General features: G+C 40.8%; 1 protein-coding gene across 4 annotated transcripts in view; it reads right to left on the bottom strand.

Annotated features, from left to right (window-relative positions):
* The window catches only part of LOC110494508 (FYVE, RhoGEF and PH domain-containing protein 5), a 67,964-nt gene extending 66,549 nt beyond the window's left edge, over positions 1-1,415 (bottom strand). For 2 of the 4 annotated variants that reach the window (XM_036950580.2, XM_036950581.2), the window contains exon 1: positions 1,133-1,415. In XM_036950580.2, the coding sequence (XP_036806475.1) occupies positions 1,133-1,142 (10 nt within the window). In that variant the 5' untranslated portion in view covers positions 1,143-1,415. The remainder of the gene's footprint in view (positions 1-1,132) is intronic. The other 2 variants (XM_036950582.2, XM_090205993.1) reach the window with 1 other exon arrangement.
* Positions 1,416-13,906: the final 12,491 nt, after the last annotated feature.

The following is a 13,906-nucleotide window of genomic DNA, read 5'->3' as shown; positions in this document are numbered from 1 at the left end:
CTGTCTGTCTGTCTGCCTCTGTCTGTCTGTCTGTCTGTCTGTCTGTCTGTCTGTCTGTCTGTCTGTCTGTCTGTCTGTCTGTCTGTCTGTCTGCCTCTGTCTGTCTGTCTGTCTGTCTGTCTGTCTGTCTCTCGCTCTCTCTCATTGTTGTTTTCCAACACCACTAATAAACTATTCCAGCAGACACCCCTTGAGGACTCCACGCAGGAAGTCCATGAGGAAAGGACATTAACAGCGCACCCTTACTCCTTCATGAACCCTTCTAGGAGTACAAATTCTCACACAAATGGACTTCCTTTTTGTCATTTTTCCCCTGACACACACACACTTTTGCTGAAAAGGTCCTTTCAGTGTGTCAAAGAACAATAAAACGGAGAAAAAACAAACATCCCACTAAGTCCCTCTGCAAACAACAGGATATGAATTATGCAACAAGAATTCAATTAAAACAAATGTTTAAAAAACAAATGAAAAATACACACTGGGACCCTGACTCTGCCAAGCTCACATGATATGATCTCAGACTGTGAGGGAATCATGAAATGTCACATCATGAAATGTCACATCAAATAATAACAATATTTCTATAAACTACACAGTAAATAGGCCAATCATCACAGTGCAGTAGAAATGCAGTAGATCTTTGGGTTCACCTCAAAAGTTGAATAAATAATCACATCATCGGTCATACAGTATAACATGCCACATGAATCACTCTATAGGCTGCTGCAGGACATCCATGATGACACTGGTGAGTGCCTTCACTACCCATCACTACTCATTGAATTTTATTCCGCAATAGCTGTTCTCTCACCCAGAGTGATCTGACCCCCTATTAGGCGATCTCTCAAAGAAAAAGTAATACAAATAAATAAAAACGAATCTAAACTGTGTACCTGTTTGGTCTATGATGCTGCAATGATTTTTTAAATTACATTTAATTTATCCAATGCTATTTCAAGTGGTGTAGGAAAAGGTGAATTTGTTGTGAACACAAAATAGAGAAATTCTCTATGTCACGCACACACACTTGGAGCATCCTTTATGTAAATACACTGGGTGGATGAGTAGTCTATAGCAGCTCAATTTGATTGAATGCGCATCGCTACATGAATATTATTACATACAGTACCTGGGTTCATTTTGGAACATCATCCACCATAGCAACATATATCCATATATTTTTCACAAGCAGGAAACAATCGCCACATGTATCCACAGGTTCTAGAAACTTATCCCCAATTCATGTTGAAAGTATTCAAGTCGTCTAAATTCAAAAGTTCACAACCTTCTCTCGCTGTTTATCCAAGTGTTCGCTACTTGTCGAGGATTTCTCCGTCAAGGTAGCAGCTGTTTGTCCACATAGCTTGCATCCGATGGGCGACTGGTGCGCTCGTGAAGGGAGGTGCTCTCTCGCAGTTCCTGATGAGGAGGAAGGTCTATCGCGCGGACAAGGACCACTGACCAAACCCACTTAATCTACATTCAGATCATTAAAAAGTCGACATTTCAAATTTCAATAGCTATATACTGTATGTAAACCATAAATTAATGCATTAACCTTTGATGTATGTATTTGAGACAGAGTTGGATGTATTAGATGTGTGCGTATACAAGGCTATATGAGGCATTGATCACAGTCACATGAAGTGGATATTTTTGGAATCTGTGGTTTCATAGTGTCTCTAATTATTAACTTATTATTAAATAAGAAAACAAACGTTCCTTTTCAATATTGATATCTTTATTGAAATTGATATATAATTAATACAAATTGAATGTGAGATAGGTCTGAGAACTCTGTCAGCAAAATCGTTTTCCAATATGTATGAGTCATGATAAACTTGTGTTGTAAGAGCTACTATAATATTCCAGAACATACAGTATTTGTCCCTCAAACATTTCCAGACTACTAGGAACTCTAAAGTTTCTAAAAACAGTTTCTGTAGGACACCAAAAGCTTTTGCTGTTGGCCCGGCTTTCTGGCTGGGCATCTGTTGCATGATTGGAGAAAAGCAACCCTTTAAAAACCGCTCTACATAACAGGAAACCGCTCTCCCTGTTTCCCGCACAACAGGCAACCCTTCCTTAGCAACAGATGGACAAGGCTGACAACGTTAACCCCTTAGGTATGCTAATGTCGGCTGATTGAGTGGTGCTGTGTACATTCCTCAAGGCTCAAGGAAAGCCAAACTTTCAGTAACCTCTATCTGGGCTCAAGCATGGGCTGCTCAAGGACACAGAGACATCCCGAGACACAAGGGGAAGCTGGAATAGTCAGTCACCTGGGGCCCCTGATTTGCCAGCTAACATCGCTGGTTAAACACCCACAGGTTGGGAGGGTCAAATTTAGCCTCTTTTTTTTTTTTTCTTCTACAAACTAGAAGGTCAGACACTGTAGCTGATCCTCCTGGATATATTACCGTCAGAGGTGAATGGAGGAAAGTACAATAGAATAATCACCTTTGTTCAATCGCTGGAGAGCACTTCCCACTGGCCACACACTGGTTGAATCAGTGTTGTTTCCACATCATTTCAATGAAATTAAATTGACCCAAAGAATACACATTGAATTGACATCTGTGCCCAGTGGGTTGGCCTATGGACTGAAGAGGCATGTCATGTGTTACACATTGCAAACTCCCCAATCCAGATGGCTTGGTGCAGAAAGCACTGTGTGTTGCAGATATATTAGGCCACAGTAGGTGATTCAGGTCCGCTAGACTAGACTATCTGAAAAATGGATGGCACCTGCTACTGTATGTGGAGTTTGTATTGTCTTACATAGGCTGATTAACTTTTACAAAGCCTCAAATGATATGACTCATTACACACAGTGTAGTTTTGCATGGGCTTGTTAATGTTTTCATGAAATATTAGCCTACTATTCAAGCCAGCCAGGTCAATGTTATGTGTCAGTAGCACATTCACAGCTGCAGTTCCTGCCCTTATGTTCTGCAAATGGCAAATCACCTCTAAAGATAGCACTTGCCTGGTCGTTGGCACAGTCAGTTGTGTTTCTCTTTGGAGAGTGCTGTATTGAGTGCTGTATCTGACCGTGTTGTTTTCATTATTATTTCACAAACCTCTTTTGTTACTGGAGTATGGGTCTGGACAGACAAGAGAATGGGTTCAGGGGTAAATATCCCACCAGATGTAGCATAGACTATAAAAACATGCTTTGGACTGAAGACACATTTCCTGGACTATGAGGGTCTCTGTGTGCAGTGCTCTGTCCCACCACCTGGAACACAGACGAAGCAATAGAGAGAGAAAGGGAGCAGAGACACCAGGAAAAACATGTCAAAGAACAAATCGATCCCCAGCCCCCCTCCTCTCCTTTTCCCCCACTGCCCTAGACAGGAAAGAGACCAGGGAAAGGGGTTAGCGACTTGTTCCCAGCCCTTTAGACATGTCCAGATGTAACACCTGCTCTGCTACCCACTGGCCCTGGATGTTCTCAATGTTTTTGTCCCCAGTCAATAAAGTTGTCAGACATTATTTTTGTAATGAGGCCAATTACTGGAAACCACTGTTTTGGTAGGTATTTATTCACACTCCCAAACATTGCACAATGTGTCCTTACTGTGCGTCACAGATGTATTACCTGTGAAGTTTAATTCAATGGAACGATTAGCCAAGATTACACATTATTTGCAAAGGGTTCTAGTGTACTGATGTGTGTCATTTCAGAGAGCAATCAAGAAGAAACCCTCCATAAAATGACCTCAACCCCTCTGTGATTAGTCGATGGTAAAGCGTGACACACTGAAAGTGTATTGACATATTTTATTGAGGTTTACACACATCAAGTCCCTTGAATATTTGAAGCATGAAAATAGAATATGATGAAAATAATCATAATAAACCATTTTAATTCATTAAGGTTGATTGCGTGTAAATGGACTTGTATACAATGACCCAAATCCACTGAAGTCACACAACTGGCCAAAGCTCAGTTGTTTTTCTTTGTAATAAAAGTGAAATAAAAAATCCTGGTGTCAGCAAATGTGTGTATAATACAGTATGCTCTCCCACCAGCACAAACCCAGAACCACTACTCACACCTCCCCCAGTAACACAGTCTGGAGCACAGTATTGCAGTAAACAGCTGGATCTGGGAAGTCAGCAAAAAAAGCAAAAAAAGGCTCAATTTCCCACAGGCCCAAGAACCTCCGCAGCCAATCAATACAGCCCGCCTGTATCACCTAGGTCACCGAAACCAACCTCGACTTGATAATACACATTGCTACAGCCTTTTGCCTGGTTCTTTTATTTACTGCACTGTAACGTGTGTTTGTATTCCTACTGTATATAAGTCTTGTGAAGAGTTTTCCATTCTGCATTTGTTATTACTAAGTGCTTTGCTTCAAATGTTTTTACATTGTCTAATTATTTGCAACTTGTCTGTAATGGTATCTCTGTAATGTGTGTGTACAATGACAAAGGTTTAGGCCATGAATGAAGAATGAAGTGCTTCTCTAGCTTTGTTTCCCCAGTTAATAACATGGTATAATATGTGTCTGTACAATGGCAGTACAATGGCTGTTAATTAGCCGAGAGTCTGATAACAGACTGATTTGTCATTCTACTTTCTCTATTCATAGAGAGACAATCCTCCACGCTTGACTGTAAAAACAACCATTTATAAGGCCCAAAACCCCTCAAGAAGCATTGTAAAAAGAGTTGTGCATGGCTTTTAAAACGAAGCACAATGGCACAGTCAAAACATCAGCCGATAGCCTTTAGTGCTATAGATTTATGAGCACTGTAAAGGTATGTCCTTTTGAGAGAGTGTATGGTTTGTGCACTCTTTGATGGCTTTATATTTCCTCATTCTGTGTAATATGTTTTTGTTTATCATGGTCATAGGACTGAACAGTTACGGCATGTCCCATGGTTCTGCCCATGATATAATGTGAAATCCTTAATTGTGTTATCAAGCTCATTATAAACTCGGTGGTTTGAGCCCTGAATGCTGATTGGCTGAAAGCCGTGGTATATCAGACCAGAAGTATACCACGGGTATGACAATACATGTATTTTTACTCTTCTAATTACGTTGATAACCAGTGTATAATAGCAATAAGGAACCTCAGGGGTTTGTGATATATGTTCAATATACGGCTAAGGGCTGTATCCAGGCACTCCGCGTTGTGTCATGCTTAAGAACAGCCATTAGCTGTGGAACAGTATATTAACCACCTCCCCTTGTGCCTAATTGCTTAATTGTAGCGTGTGGTTCGAAGGTATTTTTCTGCAGGGCCTGAATGAAATAATAGGATCATGAATTAAAACAATCTCTTGCCTGGATTTAGCCTACTCTTCCTGTGGACTGTGATCTTTCAGTCAAAGGAGACTGAGAAGATGCAGATACTACTCTAGCCAAATACATATATTTGGCAACACTACATTGCGTAGGCATTGTTCATGTGTAACTATGTGGGAATAAGTTATGTGATTACGTTGCACCAGGATATCACAAAAAAGTGACAGTAACAGTAGATATTTTCCCTAAAGAAGTGGAAAGTCGATTCAGACGTTTATGCACCATAATCATTTAGTGTACCAAAAATAACTCAAACCTCATAATGTATCAGCGGTAAGTATGTAGGCCTAGGTTACGTAATCTACCCTCTATAGCGAAGAAAAATGTAGTCTATTGGAAAAACAATCACACAAGGGCAAGCCTAAGAAAGAAAACATATGTTGGGGGTTCTCACATGCATTGACAATGCACCTTTCATCATGCTGCCTGTGTGTAGATATGAGGGAGTTCTGTGATGTCAACTGGCTACTGGTTTGCTCAGGCAGGGGAGATAGGCCACTACAAAACACAGATGGTTGTTGTTTTGGTTCTTCCGCCAGACCTGCGTGACATTTACACAAAGCAGTCTCTTATCCCCCACCCCCCTCCCCAAAACACTGCTTCTTGGCAGCTCAGACAGAGCACTTCCTTCTTGCTCAGGGCTGTCTGATATGGCAATATCAGTAGCTCCACTTTTTTATCCTCTGCCTTTGATTTTGATTAATTAAATATTTTCTAATCCCTGATGGACAGGAAATTAGAAATCCAGGTCAAAATAACCTTAGTGTTAGACTGTATAATACGAGAGCTATGTATAATACTATAAGTTATGCATACTCAGCATTCACAGCTGACACTCAAAGTGTCTCCACCTATCCTACCCATAGTGCCCCATTGTATCAGCTGCTGTCTAAAGTCATTTTTAATGAATGCCATAGAGAATTTGAAGTCAGTTTTGACAATAGTACACAGTGAAAATGTCACCTGTCGGGAGTAAACGGTGTATGCAAGTTCTCCTGCCCTGAAAAATAGCCAGTGAATAACAGCCAATGAATGACAGCCAGTGAATGACAGCCAGCTCTCATTAGGAGACAGATATGGGACATGTCAGACCACTCAACGGTCAATCTGCTCTGTTTGTTGTTTACTATCCTGACAGGAGCCTACATGGGGCTTCATGGGTCAGTCCAGTTCTATAACAGCTGCCAGTGGTACATCTACTGTACAGTACAGTAAGTGTCCTTGAAGCTAGAATCCTTAGTTGCTAAATCCATATTTAGACTTATAAATGTGTGATATATACCCATTGATTCTTGAAGAAAATAACTTATACATGCCTCATGAGCTTATAGCTAAACTGTCGTACCCCATTAGAACCCAAAATAGAAGTTTGTTTTACTCCAATGTTTGTAAACAATGTACGTTTAAATAATCACTGTATAGCCTCAAAACATGGTTAAAACTATCATTTTGATATCATGGATGATCAGTCCTTAGCTCTGTCTATGAATTTGAGAGTGGTTACGTTTTTCCAGTCCCATTCCTTTTGAACAAAACTGTGGATTCTAGCTTTAATGGTATGCCCTCATGTCTTATGTTGTCACCCCTTATGCCCAGAGATGATTGGGTTCCCTCCAGGTAACTCATCACGATCTCCTAATATAAGCAGGACGTACACTCCCCACAGTGCTAGGATCCCCTGGGTGAGCAATGTGCCCCTCTTGTAGGGGAGAAGCCCGTGGGATCCTCTGCTCAGGTCCTCTGAGGTACTGCTAAGACTGCGTGGAGCATAGTGTGTCATTCATAGTCAGATCTCTCAATGCGTCTGTTCTGCTCTCCACACGCACAAACCCACACACACACATATCTTTTGTGAGGGTTGGTTAAGGTTTTGCTTGGATGGTCTTAGCAGGAGCTCTCCTTCATTCACATGCACAGGACGCCCCAGCCCAGGGGATGGAGGGAGGAAGCTCAAATGGCATATTCAATGTTCATTTCGGGGAAATATGTATGGGAGGTTTTGTGCGTGACTGCATTTTTTAATAACCATGTATGCAATAAACGTTGGTTGTGTCAATTACGCTGCATGGGACATCAGGAAAAGGACATAGGATGAAAGGGGGAATTTCAAATAGGATGTTTCGTGACAATTTCTCTGCATCTTTGTCCTGCCAACCTCCATATCAACTGATGTCTATCACTCTGGGCACCTGAATTGTGATGGATTTGCACAGGGGTCAAATAGGTATGTTTTTAATATAATGATAGCCCCTCCAAATGTCACTAATCACTATCTTGGTAAACAGTTGACGGCTGATAATTTGTCCCTTTATTCTCAGGTTTTAAATGAAAACCTCATGTGAATCTCTCCTTTTCTCTAGGGTCAAACTCCCCTTCCTCATCCATCTTTTTGTGATCTCAGTCGTTATTGCCAAGACAGGGGCTCGCTCTTGACAAGGATGATGGATATGTTGTGTCACCGTCACTATTATATGGATCCATTGTTGAGGTGCCATTGCAGTAAATGAGAGATTTAACCTCAACTATCTGGGGCACTTTACCTTAAGTGGGCAATAAAGATGAATAGCTCTTGAAAAAGGGTTGTGGAAAGTGCAAAGTGTCTATAGTCTGTCTGTCTTTTAAGTGTCTTTTAATTTCCCTGTAACAACATTAAGTGGCACATGAAGGTGATACTCAGCTGTGGTCGGAGCTGGAGCAGCAGACAGCATGCTTTTGCCATGGCAAAACGCACACAAACGCACACTTTGCACTTTCCACAACCCTTTTTCAAAAGCTACAGTATGATCAGAGCCAGCTGCAGACAATGATCAGCTAGGAGGAAATCAGATTTTCAACATTTTGATGCCATATTTACCATTATATAAAATATTGTATATGAAGAAAAAAATCCACCAACAGGTTTCTGTGCCAGTGTCCACGACCAATAAACAAAGCATACCGACTTCTGGCACTTCAATATCATGTTTTCTTTCTTCAAAACCACTATAAATAGTCTAACAGAAAACAGAAAATACTTACCTCCCTATCTTGTAGTCCTACCCAATATTGAAGGCTTGGCAATCTCTGATTGTCAACTTTTTGGTGTTTTGTAACAGATGTATTTTTGCATTCATCAAATGGCCGCTGCTCAGTTTGTTTTGATTGATTGATTTATTGTCGACAAAAATACACACAGTACAAAGATTTTTAAAAGTGAGGATTGCACAATAAAGTTGGGGACTTATTTCCATTGTGGTCCCTATGTTTTACATAAATACATATATAATTTAAAATTACATGGATGCAGACACAGTATACATTACAGAGGTACAGACCAAAAAAGTATACTGTTTACACATCAGCCAGCTTTTGACATTATCTTTAAAAGTGGTTATGGTTGGTATGGCTTTGAGTTGCTGTGACAGTTTGTCTCACTCTCCAGCTCAAGTAGGCTATATAAAAATTTGTTCCTACCAGATAGACTCTTACATTTAAAACAGTGAATATTAGAGTCTTTGGCATTATGCTGGTGGACATCTCTAACAAATGGAAAATGGGTTGATAGATACCTGGGGGCTGAGTTTGTGGTAATTCTGTGGACCAGACCAATGAATTAATGCTACACCGAACAAAATAACACCGAACAAAATAATGAATACTACACCGAACAAAAATATAAACAAAACGCAACATGTAACAATTTAAAATATTTTTTCATTTCATAGTTACATTTCATAGAAGGAAATCAGTAAATTTAAATACATTCATTAGGTTCTAATCTATGGATTTCACATGACTGGAAATACAGATATGCATCTGCTGGTCACATATCTTTCAAAAAAAGATATGGACGTCAATCAGTTAATCAGGCTGTTGATTGTGGCCTGTGGAATGTTGTCCCACTCTTCTTCACCGCTGTGTGAAGTTGCTGGAAATTGGTAAGAACTGGAACACACTGTCGTACACGTTGATTCAGAGCATCCCAATCATGCTCAATGGGTGACATGTCTGGTGAGTATGCACGCCTCTAAAACGACATTGGAGGCGGCTTATGGTAGAGAAATGAACATTCTATTCTCTGGCAACAGTTCTGGTGGACATTCCTGCATAACAATTGTGCACTCCCTCAAAACTTGATAAATCTGTGGCATTGTGTTGTGTGACAAAACTACACATTTTAGAGTGGCCTTTTATTGCCCCCAGCACAAGGTGCAACTGTGTAAAAATGATCATGCTGTTTAATCAGATAATTTATATTGTGCTTCTACACCTGCATTTCTTGCTGTTTGGGGTTTTAGGCTGGGTTTCTGTACAGCACTTTGAGATATCAGCTGATGTACGAAGGGCTATATAAATACATTTGATTTGATTTGATTTGATATTCCACACCTGTCAGGTGGATGGATTATCTTGGCAAAGGAGAGACGCTCACTAACAGGGAAACAAGTGTGTGCACAAACTTCGAGAGAAATAAGATTTGTGCATATGGAAAATGTAGGGAATCTTTCATTTCACTTCATGAAACATGGGACCAACCAGATGAGTATGAGGGGGGGTTAAGTACAAATCTTACAAGCCTGTTTTGGCTGGTCTGCAACTTATTCTTTAGATGTATGGGGTGCTGGTGAACCATGATGTGCATATTGTGCAGGCATAATCAAAGTGACAGTGGACTTGCGCAATTGTCAGAGTCTTTAGGGTGTCAATAGCTGGGTTTACATCCAGTTGGCGACAGATTTCTATCAAATCGAATCAAATGTTATTGGTCACATACACATGGTTATCTTTTTGGCCTTCTTGTGACATCGGGTGCTGTAGGTGTCCTGGAGGGCAGGTAGTTTGCCCCCGGTGATGCGTTGTGCATACCGCACCACACTCTGGAGAACCTTGAGGTTGTGGGAGGAGCAGTTGCCGTACCAGGTGTTGATACAGCCCGACAAGATGCTCTCAATTGTGCATCTGTAAAAGTTTGAGTGTTTTAGGTGACAAGCCAAATTTCTTCAGCCTCCTGAGGTTGAAAAGGCGTTGTTGCGCCTTCTTCACTACGCTGTCTGTGTGGGTGGACCATTTCAGTTTGTCTGTGATGTGCACGCCAAGGAACTTAAAACTTTCCACCTTCTTCACTACTGTCCCGTCGATGTGGAAGGGGGGGGGGTGCTCTCTCTGCTGTTTCCTGAAGTACACGAACTATGTGAATATTCTAAAATCGGCATAAAAACCATATTCACATTTTCCCATCAGAGTTGTTTCCATCAAATTGACATGTTGCAGATAAAAGTCTGTGAGTTCACATTATAGTGGACAAAAATTACTTTTGCGGTCAAATTCCCATGTACAGTACCAAATAAAAAATACAAGCTAAATGGTTTTCCATAGCATTTTCCTCTCTTGGCCTACTGATGGTTTTGCCACAAAAATGTCTGCATAGGTTTGCAGAGGCCACATTATTATAGGACTACTTGGGAGAATGATGATCTGCAACAGACAGTGCATCTCAGTATCAGAAGTAAACATACAGACTGTCCTGCTACTGTGTATTTCTAAACTGTCCAGAGGAAACCCACAATGGATCCAAATGGAATGAAACAGTCAATTCACAGGACTTTTGCGCCGTTATTCAGATGACATTTTCACTGCAGCCTAGAGTAGAATTTTGTCCTTACTTTAAAACAATAATGCAATTATTCGTTGCATTGTAGAGTTGTAGGCTAGTCTGTGTAGGATCATTTTATTGTCCCTAAACAAGATCAATAGGGAAGCTTTTTGAGCTGTGTGTCTCATGTCTTCAGTGTCCTTCCATGGGAATGATGCACATGGCCTGTCTGCTGCCTATCTGCTATTCGTTCTTGTGGATTAAAATTGAAAATGTATGCTTTTATGTGTGGTATGATTGCTAGTTAACCTATTGCAGATCTGGACAAACTATACACCTTCCACTATTCTCACTGTGAATGGTGGATAGAGGGCAGGATAGAGAGTTAGACTGGTAGACTATATTGACCTGAGGTATAGTCAAGCATTAAGGCCCGGGGGGGGGTGTGGTATATGCCCAATATACCACGGCTAAGGGCTGTTCTTATGCACAATGCAATGCGGAGTGCCTGGTACAGCCCTTAGCCGTGGTATATTGGCCATATACAATAAACCCCCGAAGTGACTTATTACGTTGGTAACCAGTTTATAATAGCAATTACAGCAGTAAAGATAAATGTTTTGTCATACCCGTGTAATACAGTCTGATATACTACGGCTGTCAGCCAATCAGCATTCAGGGCTTGAAACACTCAGTTTATAAAAAAAGTTAGTACATGGAAAAGCGTAGTGCATTAGGGAAGTACCAAAACACCTTGATATGGGGGAGGTGCATGCAAGCAGATGAGGAAATGTGGCTAGGATGGAAGAAATGATATAGTAAAACCTGCAAAAGAGCTAATGTAAAGCCGGGAAAAAAACACACTACCATCCCCTGTGTCGAATAACAAACCACACAAACCTTCCCCTACTTTGGATCCCCCCCATCTGTCCCTTATTTCATTCAGATCCCATTTGTCACCCCAGTGAAACCCAATTCCCTGAGTCCCCCGAGCACTGTTGAAATGTATCCGACTGTTATTGAGTAATACGTCAAATCAAATCACATTTTATTTATTTGTCACATGCGCCAAATACAACAGGTGTAGGACCTTACCGTGAAATGCTTACTGACAAATGTGGTGATAAAGTGAGAACAATTCACTCAAACAATCAAATATGCTTGATTAGCTAGAAGAGATTTACTCAAATGGCATCCCGATTCATGAGCTGTGGTATTAAGTATTCTGTCATGAAGCGTAATTGTTATGGCAGTCACCTTTCTCTTCTGGAGTGGCATTCACAGTCTTAATAAAGCTATGGTGGATTGACCTTGACATTGTTAGCATAAGATCTCAACATTGTAGCAAGATTAGACAAGACAGAGATTCTCAGATTCCACTGAAGCGGACAGGCAGACCGAACGCTTGCTAGCACACACACGATATGCATCAAGGTATTGAAGCAGTGGACTCATAAGTCAATACATTGTATTCAAGGCAAAAAACACTTGGTGATAAAGCTGCAATGGATAGATTGGTCAGACTCAGATAGACAGGCAGGCAGGCAGGCAGACAGACATATAAACTTAGACATGTCTCTCTCTCTCTCACTCATTCTCTAATCTCCCACTCTCACAAAAGTGTACCAGACTTGAAGCTTATCAATGAAATCATGTCGACCACACAGACTGTATATGCGCACACACTCATTGTGAGGGTGGAGGCGAGTGTATGGCATTTTCAAACATTTACTCTGAGGGCTCTTGAGAAACTGTTTAAAGAGCAGGTTCCAGCAGCTTGCTGCATCGGATTGAACCCCATTATTTCTTGACCTCTTCGCGAAAATGTCTGCTTGTGATTTATGTAGCACTAATAACAACCACTGACCGCTTATGATCAAAGGTGCAGTGTGAAGATGTAGAGATCTCTTTACTATATGAGTGATCATAAAGAATGAGCAAGTGAGACAAGCTTCAGAGATTGTGCTAATGCACAGTGGAATGTATTCATGGATGCCAAGGGAAGCCAAGCTCCCCAATCAATTGACCAAGAAAAATAAATAATAAAAATGATCTTTAGTCTCTCTGTGTTTTCATAACTTTCCAAAAATTCGAAAGAGGCTGAATGTACTGTATCTCACTAGAGAAAGCATACGAGCGAGCGAACAGCACCCCTCTGTATGTGTAGGCCATCTATCTGATGCTGTCTGGTCATAAAGAGTATGACATTGTTGCGACCCGTAGCATTGAATACAACATTTTTAAAAAGTGTCAAGGGAAGCAAGTTTGGATTTGGCTTCACTCCTATCACATCGCATCAAAGGAAATACGTAATTGACAGAAACAACTTGAATTGTTGCTTTTTGTTGTGTTGTCCTCCGGTGGCTAGCTAGCTAGATAAAATCATCCCTTTCCTAAATTAGCCATGGATGGAGATCAGGATTTGAACTTGTGGTTTTACTTCATTCTCCGTACTGGCCATTGACCATAAAGGCGATTCTGATCCAACCATAAATTCATACATTGTGCCCCTGGACAGAGGTTGGAAGTTAAATATGTAGCTCGATGTAGAAGGCTAATGTTAACTAGCTAACATTGCCCATGAAGGAAGTTAGGCTAGCGAGCAAGCATTTTAGTCAGCTTGCCTAAGGACAACAAAAAATAAGTGTGCACTGTATGACAGAGTGATAGACAGTTTAATCAAAATGAAAGAGAGGATGGCGGCATTGGCATTTCTCTACAAGTAGGGTGAGTCAACATGTTTTTTTCTGCGAATGCATGCACACAAACACACAAATCAGAAACATGGACAGCCACATCATATTTAGCTTACGTTGATTGGACTAAATAGTTTTGGTATCTTTTAGTGGTCACTGTATTAGACAAAGCATTGGTGATTTGATCATGTAATGCTGTAGGTTATGTAACTGTTTGTTACATACAAAATGCTTTGTGGACTTCACCGTACAGAGGTTGCTGTCCAGTTTTGTGATGAAACAAAGGTGTGGTTGAATTTATTCTGCCAC

The sequence above is a fragment of the Oncorhynchus mykiss genome, chromosome 17 (assembly GCF_057628025.1).
Source record: "Oncorhynchus mykiss isolate SJ-2025 chromosome 17, ASM5762802v1, whole genome shotgun sequence".
Lineage (NCBI taxonomy): Eukaryota > Metazoa > Chordata > Actinopteri > Salmoniformes > Salmonidae > Oncorhynchus > Oncorhynchus mykiss.
The sequence above is the reverse complement of the archived record's forward strand: the minus strand, read 5'-3'. Positions and strand labels throughout refer to the sequence as shown.